The following is a 20,468-nucleotide window of genomic DNA, read 5'->3' on the forward strand; positions in this document are numbered from 1 at the left end:
TATAGTTTTTGGATACATTTTATAATCATTTTTCTGAATTCCTTCTCCGACATATCCAAAGCTTGTCTATCTTCCAGTATGGAGTATAGGTCTCCTTCCAGCTCATTTGCCTCAGTCACTTTATCTGGTTTCTGGACATGTGCAGATATGGTCATCTGCTTCTGTTTTTTGGGCATATTCAGGGGTTATCTGTGGCCTTAATACCCAGATGGGTATGTATTTTAATATTTTTTATGCTTTCTGATTGCCTCCAGGTAGATGTGATCAGGAAATATGCATCCCTTTTCACTCTTCTTCTTGTGAAATTTCAAGATGCCACTGCTGGTCGTTCTGACGTAACTTAGGATTTAATTTTTGGCCTATTTCCTTTTTTGTCTGCTTGTCCCACTATACAATCCCTGTTCAGGCCTTTTTTCTAGTTAGAAACATTTCAGGTCGGCTGTGGCCATTGGTTTTAATTGAAAACTGTCTCTTTAAATTTCGAGGAGATCTGTGCACGTGTATAATAGAACCCTCCGAGGGTGGTGCTGGGGTGCTCACTAGCTCAAGCACCCCAATATTCACCAGAATGGAGTTGCGCAGATACCAAAAGAGAAGAATGTCCACACCTTTATCTCTGTGCTTCTGCCAGGATTCTGTGGCTGCTCTGATCCTTCCTCTGCTTGGTCTCACCCAAGATGGCAGCTCCTCGAGCAGCTGAGCGTCTCAAATTAGAAAGCAATGGATTTCTTGCTTCTGCCACAAATTCCCCCAGCTGTTGTAAGCCTTCCAACCTTCTAAATATTCCTTTATATGTGGTTCAAAGTTCTGGAACCATCCCCAGAGCCTGCTTGGTCGGGTATTCTGTGTTGTTAATGGCGGAGCTCCTTTACTGCACTTCTACCCGATCCGCCATCTTGTTTGTTCTCCCTCCCCATCTCTTTTTACCAGACCCATCTAAACAAGATGAAAACTGTTCAGTGGGGATTCTATCTTCTCCCACACATTTTTTTTGTTTTGTTTTTTTTTAAATACCCTCCATGCATCATCAACCAACCAAAGGGTATACCCTACAAGCCTGACCCCTGGTCGTCAGCACACAGCCCCTCTACCTCTCTGGGTCTAAAGTCCCCAGCTGTTCCATCTCTCCACGTCATTGTCTCTGCCTCCATCTCTGGCATCACTGCTTCTCTGGGTAGGGTCCCACTCTCTGATCTTCTCCCTTGATGGTCCCAGAGACCTCTGCTACCAGGAGTCCTTTAAAACCATAGCTTATATAAAGTCACTCCATGCTTAAAAGTTTATTGGTGTCTTAGTGTGTCTCTGTAGGATCACCACTGGACTGCTAGCTACAAGGTCAGCAGTCAAAACCCACCAGCCATTCCTTGAAACCCTATACAAGGTCTCTATGAGTCAGAACCGATTCAGTGGCACGTAACAACATACTTTAAATTTTCTAGTGGCTTCCTATTGCAACTAGAATAAAATCCAACTCCTGTCCAAGGAATTTTATGTCATCAGACCCTGACTGTCTGTGATTTCATTTTCTTCCTATTTTGTTGTTCGTTCTGTTCTAACCATACTTTCTTGCATTCTCGCTCTGTTCCTTCTGCTTGGATCACTATTCCCTAAGTCTTTTCATGAGTCTCAGCTCATAATGTCATCCCTTCAGAGAGGCCTTCCAGGGACATTATAATGAAGTAGCACTTTGCCCCCACCCAGTCACATCACTGTACTCTGTTTTGTTTTGTTTTTATATAGCCTTTATCACTTTCAAAATTATCCCATTTAAATATTTATTATTGACTTTTCCCTCCCAGTATAATGTATGCTACTTGAAGAACTTGCTGTTTTTTGTTGCTGGATTTTCAAACTCTAGAATATTCTCACATAGTCAGCATTTGATTCTTAATTATGTCATTACTCCCCCACCCAAAGATTCCAAATCACTTTTTATTTTATTGACAGGGATTGATAGGTACTATTAGAAAATACAGTACTGAGTACTGAAGCCCTAGTAGCACAGTAAATAAAGTGCTTGACTGCTAACCAGAAGGTCAGCAGTTCGAACCTACCAGCTGCTCCATGGGAAAAAGATGTGGCATTTTACTTCCAAAAAGATTTACATCCTTGGAAACTGTAGTGCAGTACTGTGAACCAGAAGGTCAGCAGTTCACACCCACCAGCTGCTCCTTGGAAACCCTATACAGGGTTACTGTGAGTTAGAACCTGCTCTTTGGAAACCCTACACAGCGTTACTGTGAGTTAGAACCGACTAGTCAGCCTTTAACAGAACAACTCTGTCCTATAGGGCCACTGTGGGTTTAGGTTAGGGTTTTTTGGTGTTTTTTTTTTTGCTTGTTTGTTTTGGGAACGCTTTCTTTAAAATGTTCAAAACTGGTTTTAAGAGGCACTAAATTGTCTTGGGAGTCCTAGTGTGCATCTGTAGGATAAGCACTGGACTGTTAACCCCAGGGTCAGCAGTTCAAACCCAATAGTCTCTCCTTGGAAGCCCTGTACAGGGTCATTATGAGTCAGAACAGACTCGACAGCTCTTAACAGCAATAAATTGTCTTAAGAGTCTTTTACTTTTTTTTTTTTAAGCAAACAATATTTTGAAACAAAAAGTGGTGTTGAAGTGATAAAGGTTGGATATTGGATAAGAACTGGCTAGAATTGACCTTCAGAAATCTGAGCTAAGCCAACAATCACAACTCATGCAATATTACAGTAACTATTTAGCCAGCAATTTTTTATGTGGATTTCACATAATAGATAGGAAGACAATGTGATTGCAGTTGCCAGATGCTGGACATGCTAACATTTTTGTTATTTTTCAGGGTACAGCTCGCAGAAAGAAGAAGGTGGTACATAGGACAGCTACAGCTGATGACAAAAAGCTTCAGAGTTCTCTTAAAAAACTGGCTGTGAATAATATAGCTGGTATTGAAGAGGTATGATCACTTTGTAAGTTGTTAAATTATGTAGGCAAATAGCACATTCACTAATAATTGTCTAGTCTTCAAGTTAAAACATCAGGTTAGAAGAATCTTTGATAATGTTAATCAGATGTTTTTGGAGGACTGTAGCTGCTTAATTTGCTTTTTGTATAAAATCAAAAGATTGTCAAGAAGATTTTAATAGACAGTTAAGGACTTTCATTGTCCTTTTCACATTTATGTGTATGTGCATATAGAACAAAATTTTGGAATTGCTCTTGAATTTTGATGCAAAATTATTTGTGAGTATTTTTTCTAATAATAGAGAACTACGCCCTGAGATTTTTTTTCAAATAAAGTTGTCTTTTTTCCCCCTAAAGAGCACCTTTCTATTATAAAAATCCTCTGTAATAATTACCATAGCTAAGGGGCCTCTAGCATAACTTTACATTGTTTAATTTTCTTATTATACCCCTTTAAAAAATTATTGGTTCAATTTTTTTCTTTAAAAAAGTCAGCCATTTATTATATTTTGATGATATCACTTGTGTTCAAATATAAGAATAAAGACTGATAACAGTTTCAAAAGATGCTCAAAAATTATAATAAATTATTTGTGATCTGTTATTTAGATTCACCTCTATCTGGTATTTCCATGTTCATTTCTGATAGATACCAGTGCTTACATTTTCACTGTCATAAGTGAGATTTAATTATTTCATTTACTCTATGGAACCACCTCAGTTTTTAATAGATGATTAATTCACATGTGCTGCAAACAGGAATTTGAAATAATGTGAAGGTGGGGATCACTAATAAATAACAGAGTACCAAAGAAATTTAAAGAAACATTTCCAGATACAGGAATGTGTCATTAACATAATGATATGGTAATAATAATAATGTTTTGATGCACCTGTCACAAAGTAGTATTTGTTATTACAAATCATTGTAGTACCTCAAAATTTTAATATATTGGGCTTTACAGGGATCACTTTACAGCTAAGTATTGCTTATAAGTCAAAAGCTCATAATTCAGGTTACCTGTACTAATAAAATAATTGAAATTATAGCTACATGCACTTGTTTTTCAGCTTGAAATGGCAATGAATTCTTACTCTGATAAAGATTAGGACTTCATTTGCAGGTCTTGAAATTTAAGCATTTTATTTACTTTTTTTGGTCTCAGAACTATTGGAAGTTTTTGTATATTATCATTGACCTAAAATAATTTTCGGAGTACTGGTATGGCACTGTGGGCTAATGCGTCAGACAGCAAAGTCATTTGAACTACAAGGTCAGTGGTTCAAGCTCACCAACTGCTCCTTAGAAACCCTAGACAGGATTGCTATGGGTCAGAATCGACTTGACGGCACTTAACAACAACAAAATAATTTCCAGAGAGATTAATCTGGGATAGATTTTTTTAAAACACAAGCATCGTTAAATTCTTTCAAGCCTCTTTTTTTAAAAATCCAAAACTTGTCAAAAAGGAACCAGTTGATCTAATTGTCAGATATAAACTCTGAAAATGTTCAATCTAACCCATTTATATTTAGGCAGTCTGCCCACCTCTCTACTCTCCTATTCCCCCCTCTGTCAATGTCAGCACTATTGACATTTTAAACTGAATACTTCTTTGTTGTGGGAACTGTCCTTTTGTATTGTAGAATGTATCTTCATCTCTATACACTAGATCCCAGTAGCATCCCCAGTCATTTCAATACATTTCTCCAGACATTGTCAGAGATCCCTGGAAAGGAAAATCACCCCTGGTAGAGAATCATTGGAGTGCTTATGTGGTGCAGTGGTTAACATACTTGGCTGCTAACCAAAATATTTGGAGGCTCAAATACACTCTTATACACCTCAGAAGAAAGGCCTGGCAGTCTCTACTTTAAAAAAAAAATTATCCATTAAAAATCTGCAAAAAAACTGTGTTGGGGCCATGTCTGCCTACACTAGCTTCATAGGGGGAAAGAGAGCCCTGCAGTCTCCGTACTGCTCAGGCTAAGTATTAACAGACTCCTTTAATCAGTCTGTAAATGTATAAAGGGCACATTCTGCAAGCTAGCCTCCTGCCCATTGGCACACAGCTTTACTCAGTCCATGGGCCTAGAGACCTACAGCTGCTCCAAGTAGCTACCTCTACCACCTCCTCTGCTGTTACCACTTTTCTAGGTAGGGATCTCATTCCACCCATATTCTTTCTTGATGGACCTGGGATTGTCTGTTCCTGCTTCTGAGATGGCTCCTTTTAAACCTAACTGAATAGCCAAACTAACCAATCCCAGCCTTAGAGTCCTGTACTCTCTGTTTGCATGGTCCTACCCATTCACTTGGGGATTAAGAAGACTTTGGAAAGAAAAGCCATATTAAGTAAATTCAAGGTACTACAAAACCCTATCGGATTACAGTTCTCTGACACACACGATGTCACCATGATTTGGAATCAACTCAGTGATTTGGACAAACACTGCTTTAGAGAGAAGGAAACTATACTTTTCTTACAATATAGATTTAACTTTTATTTATGTAATCACTACTAGTATTATGAGCTATTAATGTAATATTTCCAAGGGCATATTTTCGTTTTTAATCTTTGTTTTGGTTCAGATTAAGAGGCCTTTATGATCTTACTATTAATATAACATTTAGTGAGGGTTTGCCCTAATTTTATACATGTTTTACATTGAAATAAGGAACCGTCTTTTGTCTCCTCGGGGTGCAGTAGAACTTGTTAAAATGTTGTGCTGAGGCCATAGTATTGTAGTTGAAATTGTCATAGTATAGTGCTTGATGATACCAAAACCTGTTGCAGCTCAGAATGCCTCAAGGCTTTCCCGACTGTCGATCTTCACAGAAGCAGACTGCCACAGTTTTGTCCCACAGAGCAGGTAGTGAGTTCCAACTACAGACCTTTTGGTTCACAACTGAGAGCTTTAAGCAGTGCACCAGCAGGTCTCCTCTACTTCGTGATAGTCAACACTTACTGAACAGCTGTTGTTAGATGCTGTCGGGTTGGTTCTGACTCATAGTGACCCCATGTACAACAGAACTTATACAACAGAACATATACAACCACTGCTTGGTCCTGTACCGTACTTAAATTTGTTGATATTCTTGAACCCTTTGCTGCTGCCACTGTGCCAGTCCATCTCGTTGGGGTTCTTTCTCTGTTTTGCTGACCTTCCACTTGACCAAGCACGATGTTTTTCTCCAGCAATTTGTCCCTCCTGATCACATGAGAGACGAAATCTGGCCATCCTAGTTCCTAAGAAGCATTCTGTCTATACTTCTGATGTAAATTTGTTTGTTCGTTTAGCAGTCCTTGGTACTTTAATAATCTTCTCCAACACCGTAACTCAAATGCATCAATTCCTCCACTGTCTTACTTTTCCTTATTCGCTGTCTAACTTTCACATGCATACGAGAGTACTTATAATCCTTGGCTTGGGTCAGGCACACTTTAGTCTTTAAACTGACATCTTTGCTCTTAAACAGTTTAAAAAGGTCTTGTGCAGCAAACTTGTCTAATGTGCTAGCTACATCGTTTAATTTCTTGACTGCTGCTTCCATGAGTGTTGATAGTGGATCCAAGCAAAATGAAGTCTTTGATAATTTCAATCCTTTCTCTATTTATCTTAATGTTATTTCTTGATCCAGTGGTAAGGATTTTGGTTTTACTTACATGGAGGTACAACCCATACAGAAAGCTCCCTTAGTAAGTATTTTAAGTTCTCTTCACTTTCAGCAAGCAAAGTTGTATCATCTGCATATCTCAGGTTGTTAATGAGTCTTCCTCCAATCCTGATGTCACGGTTTTCTTAATATAATCTAGCTTCCCGGATTATTAGCATAAAGATAGAATAAGTATGGTGAAGGAATGCAACCCTGGCTCACACCTCTCCTAATTTTAAACCATTCAGTGTTTCCGTATTTTATTCGAACAGCTGCTTCCTGGTCTATGTACAAGTTCCTCGTGAGCACAAGTAAGTGCTCCAGAATACTCAGATTTTGGCAATGTTGTCCATAGTTTGTCATGATCCACACAATCGAAATCCTTTGTGTAGTCAACAAAGCATGGATAAACATCTTTCTGGTATTCTCTACTTTCAACCAAGATCCATCTGACGTCAGCAATGATATCCCTTGTTCTGTGTTCTCATCTAAATCCAGCTTGAACCTCTGGCAATTCCCTGTCAGTGTAGTGTTGCCACGTTTTTAAATTATCTTCAGCAAAATTTTACTTGCATGTGATATTAATAGTATTGTCTAATGACTTCCACATTCAGTTGAGTCATACATATTGAGAGGCATAAATATGGATCTCTTCCAATTTGTTGGTCAGGTAGCTGTCTTCAAACTTTATTAACATAGATGAGTGTCTCCAGGACTGTATCAGTTTGTTGAAAGATTTCAACTTGTATTCTATCAATTCCCAAAGCCTTGTTCTTTGTTATTGCCTTCAGTGCACCCTAGACTTCTTCCTTCAGGATCATGGGCTCTTCATCGTATGCTATCTCATGTAAAGGTTGAACATTGACCATTTCTTTTTGGTACAGTAACTTATTTCTTCTGTCTTCTTTTGATACTTTCTGCATCATTCAGTATTTTGCTCATAGGATCCTTCAGCATTGCAAGTTGAGACCTCAATCTTTTTTCAGTTCCCTCAGCTTGAGAAATGCTGAACACGTTCTTTCCTATTGATTTTTTAACTCCAACTCTTTGCACATTTCATTATATTTGACTTTGTCGTCTCAAGCTGTCCTTTGAAATTTTCTTTTGAGTTCTTTTACCTCTTCCTCCTCATTTCTCTATTTGCTCTAGCATTTCTGAGTTGGAGAGCAAATTTCAGTGGCTCTTCTGCCAACTGTTTTGGTCTTTTTCTTCTTTCTTGTCTTCTTAATGACCTGCTATGATTCTTCTTGTATGATGTTCTTGATGTCATCCCACTTTTCTGGTCTTCAGTCATTAGTGTCTAATTCATCAAATCTGTTGTTGAGATGATCTCTAAATTCAGATGGAATATGTTAAAGGTTATATTTTGGCTCTCATGGGCTTGTTTTAATTTGCTCATATACCTAAACTTGCATATGAGTAACTGATGATTTGTTCCATAGTCTGCCCCTGGTCTTGTTTTGACTGATTACATTAAGCTTTTCCACCACCTCTTTCCACAGATGTAATTAATTTGATATCTGTGGATTTCATATGGTGAGTTCCATGTGTATAGTTGTCTTTTATGTTGTTTATAAAGCTCTTTACAATGAACAAGTCATTGGTCTGGCAAAATTCTTATCATGCAATCTCCAGCATCATTTCTATCACCAAGGCCAGATTTTCAACAACTGATCCTTCCTCTTTGTTTCGAACCTTGGCATTACAATCACCAGTAATGATCAATGCATTTGGATTGCATGTTTGATCAGTTTCAGGCCAAAGAAATTGGTGAAATTCTTCAGTTTTATCTCACTGGCTTTAGTGTTTGGTGCATAAATTTGAGTGATAGTTGTATTAACCAGTCTTCCTTGTGTTGTTGTTAGGTGCCATCAAGTCAGTACCGACTCATAGCGATCCTATACACATCAGAACGAAACACTGCCAAGTCCCGGGCCATCCTCGCAACTGTTTCCACTCTTGAGCTCATTGTTGCTGCCACTTGGCCAATCCATCTCACTGGGGGTCTACATCTTTTTCTCTGACCCTCCACCTTACCAAACATGATATCCTTCTCCAGCGACTGGTCCCTCCTCCTGACAATGTGTCTGAAGTATGATAAAATTTGGCCATCCTGGCCTCCAAGGAGCACTCTGGCTGCACTTCTTCCAACACAGATCTGATTGTTCTTTTGACAACCCATGGCACTTAACAATATTCTCCTCCAACACCATAACTCAAAAACATCAATTCTTCAACGGTCTTTCTTATTCATTGTCCAGCTTTCACATGCATGTAAGGTTATTGAAAATACCATGGCTTGGGTCAGGCTCACGTTAGTCCTCAAATTGACCTCTTGGCCTTTCAACAGTTTAAAAAGGTCTTGTGCAGCAGATTTGCCTAATGCAATATGTCGTTTGATTTCTTGACTGCTGCTTCCATGAGTGTTGATGGTTGATCCAAGAAGAATGAAGTCCTTGACAACTTCAATCTTTTCTCCATTGATAAGAATGTTGTTTATTGGTCCAGTGGTGAAGATTTTTGTTTTCTTTACATTGAGATGCAATCCATACTGAAGACTGTGGTCTTTGATCTTCATCAGTAAATATTTTAAGTCCTCTTCACTTTCAGCAAGCAAGGTTGTGTCATCACACACCTTTCTTAATTTTAAACCATTCAGTGTTCCCATGTTCTGTTCTTACAACTGCCTCTTGATCCATGTATAGATTCTTCATGAGCACAATTAAGTGTTCAGGAATACTCATACTTTGCAATGTTGCCTTCCTTGTAGGCCTATGAATATTATCATGTCACAGACGGTGTTGTATTTCAAGATAGATCTTGAAATACTTGTTTTGATGATGAATGCAATGCTATTCCTCTTCAATTTGTCATTCCCAGCATAGTAAACATTGTGATTGTCAGAGTCAGAATGATCAATACCAATCCATTTCAGCTCACTCATGCCTAGGATATTGATGTTTATTAGTTCCATTTCATTTTTTTGGCAACTTCCAATTTTTCTAGATTCATACTTTGTACATTTCATGTTCCAATTATTAATGGATGTTTATTGCTGTTTCTCCTCATTTTGAGTTGTGGCCCATCAGCAAATGAAGGTCTCAAAAGCTTTACTCCATTCACATCATCATGGTCAACTCTACTTTGAGAAGGCAGTTCTTCCCCAGTCATATTTTGAGTGCCTTCCAACCTGAGGGGCTCATCTTCTGGCACTATATTTGACAATATTCTGGTGCTCTTCATCAAGTTTCAACATTCAGTTTTCTGATGCTGACATTGTTCCACTACTATTCATAAGGTTTTCATTGACTAAATAATTGGAAGGAGTCCCATCTCTCCTTGCTAGTCTGTCTAGAATCTCATTTGAAACCTGCCCATCATGGGTGACCCTTCTGGTATTTAAAATACCAGTGGCATAGCATCCAGAATCCCAGCAACACACAAGCCACCATAGTTCAACAAACTGACAGACAAGTGATGGTCTATGTATATAGATATATGTGAATATATACATGTTATCCCTGTGGGTTAATGCGCCAGACTGTAAATCTGTTTGAACTGCAAGGTCAGCAGTTCAAGCTCACCAGCTGCACATTGGAAACCCTATACAGGGTCACTATGGGTCTGAACCAGCTTGAAGGCACTTCACAACAACAACATCTCTGTATATGTGTGTGTGTGTGTGTGTGTGTGTGTGTGTGTATAGCTATATAAGAATAAGTAATTACTGTTTTCTACCTTTATAGATTAGCTGTAGAAAAAGCATATATATAAACATTATTAACAATGGAAGGTAGTAACTAAAATTCCAGAGTAATTGAATCTAAGATAGTTTTAGGTTTTGTTTTTTTTCTTGATTTCCCTCTTTCTGATACTGATATTTTGAGAACAAAGATATATGATTTATTATATAGCCCTTTACAGATTTAAAATTTTATTAAGGGGCATATACTATATATAACCTGGTATGCTCAAACATAGCATTTTGTGTTATATTTTAAATGTTAAGTGATGTTTAGTTGATTCTGACTCATATAGTGACCTTGTATAGGGTTTCTGAGGAATGGCTGGTGGGTTTGCACTGCCAACCTTGTGGTTAACAATCCGATGCTTATTCTACAATGCAATACCAGGAATCCATATTTAGAGTAGAGTTTTTTAAAAAATCAAATAGATTTTTTAAGGAAAATGATAGGACACTTTTGGTGTGAAACAGTTTCTTGAAGGAAAATAAAAGAAGCTACTGCATTGAATGTATTCATGTAAACAACCAGTTCTCAAAATCACTGAGATATATAAATATACAATCAGTTGTCATTATTCACAATAGTTGTATCCTATAAGGAATCCTGGTGTAGTGCTGTAGGATAAGCACTGGACTGCAAGGTCAGTTTGAACTGACTCAGCCATACTTAACAACAATTCTAAAGTTGCTGTGAACGTGAATTAGTGAATTCTGATCCCATTACTCCAAGGGAATATTCAAAATTTGGTGCCTCAGAGGATCACATTTTCATCAGCCAATTATTACATTAGCTTATTTTATGTGTTTTTTCTTAAAGACATCTTATTTAACATACATTGTTCATTAACATTGAACTCACACCCAACAGCAATTATAACTTATGCTTGAATAAAGCTTACCTAACAAATGTATTTTCTCCACATGGCTTATATCATAGCCTTGTGCTTTGGAACACTTGACAGCACTATACTTACAGCCCATTTTAAACAGGAAAATCAACAAAAAGCACAAAAATGTAAAGGACACTTTTGTTTACATTATGAGAGTTGAAACTAGAAGGCAGAGTATTAGTTTGTTTCGTCATAGCTGGAGACATGTTCATGGGAACTCAATTTTTTTTTTCATCAACTACTGAATAGGAATTACAAATAAATTTTAGCAAGTAAGTGAATTCTTTAATAGGGAATCAAGGAACAATGAGAATGTATTTACTATGTGTATCTTAGAGTAGAAAATAACATGTTGGTTACAATTTTGTTAATTTTACTGTGGAATGTCTTAAACTTATTATAAAGTGCTAAACTCTGAGGACTCTTATTATCTTTTTAGGATTTTCCAGTTTAAGTAAAGTCCATAAAAACTTGAAAAAAGATACCAATACCATTCAAACTCACCAGTCACTCCTAGGAAACCCTATATAGGGTCACTGAGTTGGAACTAACTCAATGGCGCTTAACAACAACCACTGTAAAATAAAAATATATTAATGTTTTGTGTAATTTGGGGTGAGGAGTAGAGAGATCATTGGCAGGTTTCAAAAACTCATTAATGGGCCTTACCAAGTAAAGTTCAAGTTTAATTTTTTTTGTTTTTTTCTTAAATGTTTTATTGTGAATTATGTGATAGTTTACATGGGAGAACATTAGTTTTACTATCTTATATCGTCTCATTGCCATGGTTACAATCCCCTCCTCAAGTTTAATTTTTAGGCCTTTATTAGTGATTCTTTTTTTCCTCCAAAAGCTGAGTTTATATTCTCTTCAGAAACAGAAAAGTGGAGAATTGTTTTGATTAAGACAAGCTTCTCTGGTATTTTATGTAATCATTTGAATTTATTGATTTGGTATAATCAATTATAATCATAAATAGATTTCTTTTGCTTTAAAAATAAACAAGGGCTGAGCTACAAGGATTGAATGTGAAGACACTGATTCATGGGAGTGTGTATAAAGCCCACAGTCCTCAAAATCGACATCCCTCAGCCTTACACAGCCCCAGACATTAATGTACCATATTTCTACAGATCTGTTCTTTCACACCATTAAAACATAGGAAGAAGGCAATAAAACATGAATTTTCTGATAAACATTTAAGTGCCATTAGATACAGAAAACGAGTGGCAGTAAAGTTTGATGTTAATACAGCTGTTGTACTCAGAACTGCAGGTAGCTGGCCTAGTGTGGAATGTCAGATACAAAAGATAACAGAGCAGACAAATTTAGCTTTACCGCTCCTTTTAAACTGAGTGGGCAGTTATAAGCAAGAGCTATAGAATCAGTTATAACTTGATGAGTCTCCCCTAGCCATTAAAACTTACTGCTGTGTAAGAATAAAGCTAACATTATGTTCACTGAAAAGATGACTGTGGTGACTTATATATGTGCCTTACTCAGAGGCCAGAAAAGGCAGGGGTTGTTTATTTCATAGCAGCATAATGACTCTCTACCCAGCAACTGCAAGGAGTGACCTAAAATGGCCCTGGGTTCTGTAATGTAAGTTGGGCTGGTCTCAAAAAATCAGAACTATGGGAAAAGCTAGGCTGTTTCTAAATCTTTAGATGAGGCCTGATATGATTTTAGAATAAATTGTATAGGAAGTATCCATTTATTCCGCATATTTGAGTAACCGCTTTATGCTGGACATTGAGAGTACTATATCTAGTAAGGCATAGTCTCTGATCTCAAGGAGTTCATCTCCTAATATGTTCAAAGATTTACAAACATAGTTATTTTACAAGACAGTTCTATATAAGCACAGTGTGCAAAACCACCTTAAGTTTTCAGAGAAAGACACATCTGACCAGAGTCTTTAATAAATGGAAATTTGCAAGAGGTAGGAGAAAGATACTCTTCTAAACACTGAGAACAACATATGTAAATGAACTAGGCAGAAAACAAAATGTTTTCTGGTGACTAAAAGATACTTTTCAGTATTGTTAGGGCAAAATATAAGAGCAAAAGCATTCAGTGTTTTAGATTAGAGTCTCAAAATGCCTCTTTCTCCATATTTCAGGTAGCATCCTTTGCCTTCAGCTACCTTTTTTGATTACTTTGATTAGTTGAAAAAGGGACCTGAGTGCTGCAGTAACTAATAACTTGTGTTCAGTTGTCTGTGCTTTGTTCTTAAAAAGAGAACAGATTATTGATTTAGATCAGATAGTAGTAATATCACTTGAAAGAAGTCAAATCTCCATTTGAAATGCATACTGATTGCTTTATGATTATAACAAGATCCTCATCCCATCTTTTGCCTGAAAGGATTGAGGAAATGTGTAACTGGTATTTGTAATAACTTTTGCTCAAAAGTCTTATATATTGTTAACATTTTCTCAGTAGGGAGAAAACAAAGTTAGATAAAAATTAAATGTTTTGAGTTTTTTTTGTTTTTTAACGTCTATTCTCTCTATTCCAAAATTAACTAACCTTTTTACCACTTTCTGGATCTTTCTGTTCATTAAGATCTATCTCTTATGCTATTCCATTTATAACCACCATTAATAAACGTCTGAATTAGAAACCTTGCTTTCACACTAAAACAATGTTTCAAGCTAGAAAGATCTGTAAGATGTCAAGCATGACTTAATGAACATTTAGCCTTTAGAAGAGAAGCTTGAACAGAAGGAAAATTTGTTGATGTGTTTATTGTTTTTGTCCTCATGTTAGCTGAATCTTTTTTTTTTTTAAGCCAATGAGATGTATACCATCCATGTGTCTATCCTGTTACTACTTTGCATTCTCCATTTGACCTGTGGTCTGAGAAAATAATAATCTGTCAAGTTTTTGTGTGACCATAGAATTAAAATTTTGATAGTCAAGTTTTTATGTGACCATAGAATTGAATTTTGATAGGCAAATAAATGTTTTAGGAATAAAATTACATAGAAGGAACCTAATGTACATTTGAAAAACTTAGATTCCAAGTCCTGGCATTTTACATAACCAGCTATTTGTCATTGGATATGTTACTTACACAAGAATTCATGTCTTCAGTATTTATTTTTATAACATAAAAAGACTTAAACGAAAAGACCTGTAAGTTCAACAAATATATGACTTGAATTTTTTTTGAACTGTATTGATTTTAAATGTCTTGTACTGTATACCTGTAAATCAAAGACCATCTTAGATTCCAGTATTTGACTCTTTATTAAATCTTATGATTTGCTCTTGATTTAGAAAATGTAGTTATAAAATCTTCAGTCTTTTCCCATACTAAAATTGTGATTCTAAGATAAGTTCAGAATAATATCCCACTTTATATCTAAGTCACCTTTCTCAAGTCCTCTCTTCCCAGAATTTCAGTCACTTGAATGTTAAACTTTTCTATCTGAACTATCATCTTCAGAATTTTGTAATTTTTATTTTTCTAAAGTTAATATAAATTCTCTTATAATGCAGTGATATAAATATTTCTTGAATGTTTTCTGTGTATCATATTAATAGAACTTTAAATATAATAGTGAGAGGGGAAAGATAATAGAATTGAAATTGTGTTTTTTGTGAGGAAATTTTGCAAGTTATTTGTGGGATTTAGTTATCATTTCCCAGGGAATTTGCCTTTATTTTCTCTGTGTTCCAGGTCTTGCCTGAAATTTAGAAGCCCCTTTCTTCCCCTTCCTTTCTGGTGCTGTCTGTCAGTGGTGATGATCACCTTTGAGGAAGAAAAGCTCACTTCCACTGACCATGGAGAACACTCAGCATCTCTGCTTGATTGTGGCAAGGGCAGTTTTTGGATGGATCATGAAATGCTTCTAAAGTAGCCAAGAGTTAACTCTCCTATCCTTTTTATATAATAAGCATGTTACCACCAAGGTAACTTACTCAATGGATCAACCTTAATCTTACACAGTTGGAATCACTTTACTTACACACTTAGTTTATGCAAATTCAGCTCTATCAAAAAACAGAGAGAGAGTGTGTGTACAAATGAAAGAGAAAAACACCAATTTAAATAGCACGTATTCAGCCTTTCCATTTCAGTAAGTCCCCAACAATGGGTGACATAAAATCCATGGAAAGAATGTGTGAATTATTTAAAATATTTCCCGATTACTAGGTGGCTAGGTAAGTGGTGGGGACAGTTGCTTTGACATTTACAAAGGTTATAGAGGGCTGTTGAGGAACTGACAAAATCCTCTACAGAGGATAAAATGATGAAAACAATTGGAATTTTTGTAAATTTAGTAAGTATCCAAAGAAATGAAACAAACATCTGAATGATTACATTTCTGAGTGTTCTTTATGGGTTTTTCAGTGGTTATTTTAATCCTACACTATTTCCCAGTATACTGCCATACCACCAAATGATAACTGCACCAGATTTCTTTGCTAGTATAAATTGGATAAGATAATTGGAGTCTTGGTGTGGTGCTGTGGGTTAACATGCTGAGCTACAAAATTGGTTTGAACTGCAAGATCAGTGGTTCAAGCTTACCAGCTGCTCCTTGAAAACCCTATACATGGTCGCTGTGGGTCAGAACTGACTCGCCAGCACTTAACAACAACAGCAATGGATAATTTCATTAAGAAGCCACTTGGTTAATAATTCCATTTTTTAAAAAATCTGTGGGCATGAATTTCCTTCTCACAGTAAAAGTCTTTGAATTTAAATGTAGATTCTATAATACAGTGACTATTTGTGCTATCTACTTTTTTTTTTGCTATCCATGACCACTTTTTACTGATAATTATTATCTTGGAATTACACGACTACCAAATAAAAATACCGTATTTTTTTTTTAAGATACTGCTTTCATTGTACCAAATATGTGAACTATATTTTTGTTCTGTGATTTTACAGGTGAATATGATTAAAGATGACGGAACAGTTATTCATTTCAACAATCCCAAGGTCCAAGCTTCTCTCTCTGCGAACACTTTTGCAATTACTGGCCATGCTGAAGCCAAACCAATCACAGAAATGCTTCCTGGAATATTAAGTCAGCTTGGTGCTGACAGCTTAACAAGTCTAAGGAAGTTAGCTGAACAGTTCCCAAGGCAAGGTAGGTATTTCAATTTACTACTTCTTTCCTACCTTAATTAAAGAACCTAATACATGGCACTGTAGCATAAGCTCTGGACTGCTAACCACAAGATCAGCAATTCAAACCCATCAGCCGCTCCGTGGAAACCCTACACAGGGTCACTGAGTCAGAACCAACTTGATGATAGTTTAACACTAACAACAACAGTACTTTAAAAGATGTCCCATTTTAAAGTGAAAAGATTTGCCTGTATTTAGATTTTATGTTTTATAAAGTTCATTTGTATGCTTGACAAAATTTTTAGTTTATTTCTTTAAAATTATGCAGTGCTGCATATAAAATATTTGGATACATTTAGGTATTTAGGTATTTGGAGGGCTTCAAAATTCATGAACAATGGAATTTTTTCAGTCTGTTTGAAACCCCCTCATAAAATGAGTTAAAGAAATAAAAAGGAAAGTACCAGGACATACAAGCCATGTTTTATAAAAAATTAATTTGATTTTCACTTTGATTAGTAACCATTAGAAAATAATATTACTAAAAACTATACCTTTAAACTTGTTGATTATACTTCAGATGGGGCAACTTAAGTTCTGAATTTACAAAACAATTCTGGTTTCATATGTGTCTTGTGACCTCTGAAAATCAAAATGCTTAGACAGTATTTCAGTGCCTATATCTAAACACTTTCTTATATTACAAGAAGTAGGAAATCTTTAATACTAATTTTTAACTTGGAGAAATTGGCCAGTATAAATCAACTATAATGACTTTTTGTTTAAACTCATCTTTTTGCATATAAATTATTTAGCTTTGCTGCACATTAAAGTTGCCAGCTGTACTTAGTGTATATGTGACTAAGTTAAAGTTTTATTGACTTCAGGTTTATTTTAGCAAAAATGTTTAACTTTTGCTGAGCAACTATGTGAAATTTGGAGAAAAAAAAAAGTTTTGACAGGAATAAAAGGATAAGCAGTGCTAAAAGTGTTCTGTAAAAATCTTTGTTCTCGATGATTAATATTAAAATAAACTGTTTGTAGTGTTGGATAGCAAAACACCAAAACCAGAAGACATTGATGAGGAGGATGACGATGTTCCAGGTAAGTGACTTAGTTTTTAAATTGTTAACATACTATTTATTACATTTCAGTCATTGCATAGATGCATTTTACTTTTGATGAATGCTCCCATGAATTTAAATTGATTCACATTGATGCAAATAAGAACTAATAAAGAATGAAAGCCCTCTCATTTAGAACTTAGAATCAAAACTTGTCACACAGCTCTGCTGCCTGCATTTATTATATTGAAATTGCTATGATTATAAATTTGCATAGTCATTATTATAACCTTTCTGTGATAGACATAAGATTGCTGTTCATTTTAGTAGTCTGCATAGACAAATAAAAGACTAATTGATGTTTCCTTGGGAGTACTGTCTTAAGCAGATAAATTATTTTTAGTGAAATCCCACTAGTTCATTTCTGCCTCTTCTGTATGCTTTTTAGACTAATTCTAGTAGCAACAATTTTGCTTTTATTGAGGTTATTGTTACCTCTTTTTCTTTTCTTTTGTATTCTTTGACACAGTCGCTTTTTTTTTTCTCTTCTAGATCTCGTAGAAAATTTTGATGAGGCATCAAAGAATGAAGCGAACTAAAATCTTTTCTGGTTTTTGGAAGCTGGCATGGACTAGATTTAACAAGTCAGCTATGTGGTTCCAAAGTTTTACAGACACGGAGAACATCACCTGTCACTAGTTCAGTAATATAAATATTTTGTATATCAATAATGCTGTTTATTCAGCAGTTTTTGGTCATTTGATTTTGCATTTTGCACTTCCTCCCGGGATCTAATCTTTTGGTCAAAATGCGAAGTATCGTTGCATTTGAGGGTGTTTTTGGTTTTTGATTCTTGGTTTTATTGTTTTTGGTTGGGGAGTTTTTGGTGTGTGTATGTATGCGTGTGGGTGTGGGTGTTCAGTGGAGAGCAAATTGGAAACAGTCCTATTTATCCTTCCCTTCTCCCCAGTAGAAATAAAACAAATCTTTACATTTGTTACTTTTTATTCTTTTTCCAATACACAAAATTACTAAAAAGCAAATATCCTGGATTTTGAATCAAGAGATTTTACCATTGGAGGTTTGGTTTTAATTTGCTCAGTTAACTACCAAATTTTTGATACTTTTCTCTGCGTTTAAAATGTAGTAAGATATTTTACCATCAGCTTCATGCTGAAGTAATGGGTATTGTATCTTTGGTGCAGTTACCTAAGATTCATTTACCTAACCAGACCCAGAAGAATTTCTTTTAGCAGCTTTTTTCCTTTCTTTCTAATTCCCTTTTTCTCTCTCTGTTTGGTTTCGCAATGACAATAAGGTCAGCCTTTAGTAATGCTCTTTCCATCTTCCACTTAGCCTGAAAAGAATGATCTCCATAGAGAGCTAAGTGAGTACCTAATCCCTCACTCTGTAAGATTTTGCTTCCTCATCCTGAGAAACAACAGCTCCATACTCAACTTTTTATTTCCCCTTCATTTTACAGTTTGGTAGATTTCGAACTGGAGTAGTTAGCATGTGCTTGCTAACTAGTTTTATATCAGCCTTACCCTATAACTTCACTGTTCTTAATAGCAAGTATAAACACGCCTCTTTTTCAGCAAGGTTGAAATTGTTAATGTCCTTTTGAATCAGAAAAAAATAGGCCATAGACTCACACTTTAGAATGAGACAGACATTCTATAAAGTGGTATTGGCATCAGGAGGATAGTTTCAACCACTGTCCTACTCTTAGTCTTGGGACTACCTCTGGGTTGGATCTTACTATTATAGCTGCTCACTGCATCCCTCTTGCATGCTTAGTGTAATGCTTTAGGGGGAACACGGGGTAAACACAGTATTTATTTTTTTCACCTCCTTTCAGAGGACTTGGAGGTAAGTTGGATTCATTCATTCAAGTTTCCCTCTTGCTGTCTGATGATACAAGCTTGCATTTTGCTCTATCAGCATTTGTTATATCCAATAGTTAAGAATAAGACTTTAAAAAAATCTTGTTTTCTGGCCCATAATTAAACTAACTATGGCTTAACTTTGCAGCATATCAACTTTTGTTTTAAGCTAGATTCTTTCTTTGATATTAAAAAGTGCAAGACTAGCACCATATCATGAAATCTTTAAACAAAGAAGGCACAGCTCTTGTGTTTTTTTTCATCCAGACACCTCAATTTATAAATTTGTTCATTTTTCCTGTTATGTTTTATATAATATATGGACTTAACTACAAAATAAAATTACAGTACAGAAGAGGATAGTATTTCCTCTTATGCTTCTCTCATTGTTGTCTATGAAATTTCCTCCTTTTGTATTTCCTCACTACTTCCCACCCCACAATGATTTTTAGTACAGTCACTATTTGAAATAATGCCTAATCCATTGTCAAGTCAGTAACTCTGCATGCTCAATACAGCTCAGAATGCTTTTCTCCTGATGATTCCTAACCAGCATGTTGTGCAGCAGAGAGAATAAGAGAGGACAATTACATGGTCAAGGACATACAAGAGGGAGATAGTGTAGGAATGAAAAAGAGACTCGCCACAGAATCAGAAGATTGAATTCTCATTCAGATTTTGTCTTTAATTATGTGACATTGAGAAGGTCATCTAGCTATTTGAGTTCATTTAAGTCAAATGAGATGTTTTAAACCTAGTTCTACTTTTACAGTTATGTGAATCTCATTTCTCAAAATCCTCAAAGAGGCAATTTTATCATCTTTTAAGATGTTTGTTTTTATCCATATCCATAAAACATTTTTGTGCATATGATTATTTTCCCTTTGAATCTCATTTTAGCTATTCTCCCATGTATGTTCTGGCCAGTATTACCTTTTGTACTGTTGACAACTCTTAATAGCTAGTATGTCATATAAACAATGTGCCAATATTCCTTTTTGTTTCATATTTTCCTAACTTACCCTTTTCCCATACTAAGCATATTGAGGTCCTGACCCAACCCAAAGAAATGTTCCTACTCTCACAGTAGACAAGCATAGGGTAAGAGTAAGTATGGGTTAAAGTGGAATTTGTAGTGTTCTTGGCATAAATATGAATTATACATATACATATATATGTATATACACACACA

General features: G+C 35.8%; 1 protein-coding gene across 1 annotated transcript in view; it reads left to right on the forward strand.

The window, feature by feature from the left end:
• BTF3L4 (basic transcription factor 3-like 4) overlaps nucleotides 1-18,215 on the forward strand; it is a 35,672-nt gene extending 17,457 nt beyond the window's left edge. Inside the window, exons 3-6 of the mRNA XM_006839766.1 lie at nucleotides 2,820-2,933; nucleotides 16,144-16,345; nucleotides 17,371-17,430; nucleotides 17,943-18,215. Of these exons, the coding sequence (XP_006839829.1) occupies nucleotides 2,820-2,933; nucleotides 16,144-16,345; nucleotides 17,371-17,430; nucleotides 17,943-17,989 (423 nt within the window). The 3' untranslated portion in view covers nucleotides 17,990-18,215. The remainder of the gene's footprint in view (nucleotides 1-2,819; nucleotides 2,934-16,143; nucleotides 16,346-17,370; nucleotides 17,431-17,942) is intronic.
• The last annotated feature ends 2,253 nt before the right edge of the window (nucleotides 18,216-20,468 follow it).

The sequence above is a fragment of the Chrysochloris asiatica genome, unplaced genomic scaffold (assembly GCF_000296735.1).
Source record: "Chrysochloris asiatica unplaced genomic scaffold, ChrAsi1.0 scaffold00026, whole genome shotgun sequence".
NCBI classification, from domain to species: domain Eukaryota; kingdom Metazoa; phylum Chordata; class Mammalia; order Afrosoricida; family Chrysochloridae; genus Chrysochloris; species Chrysochloris asiatica.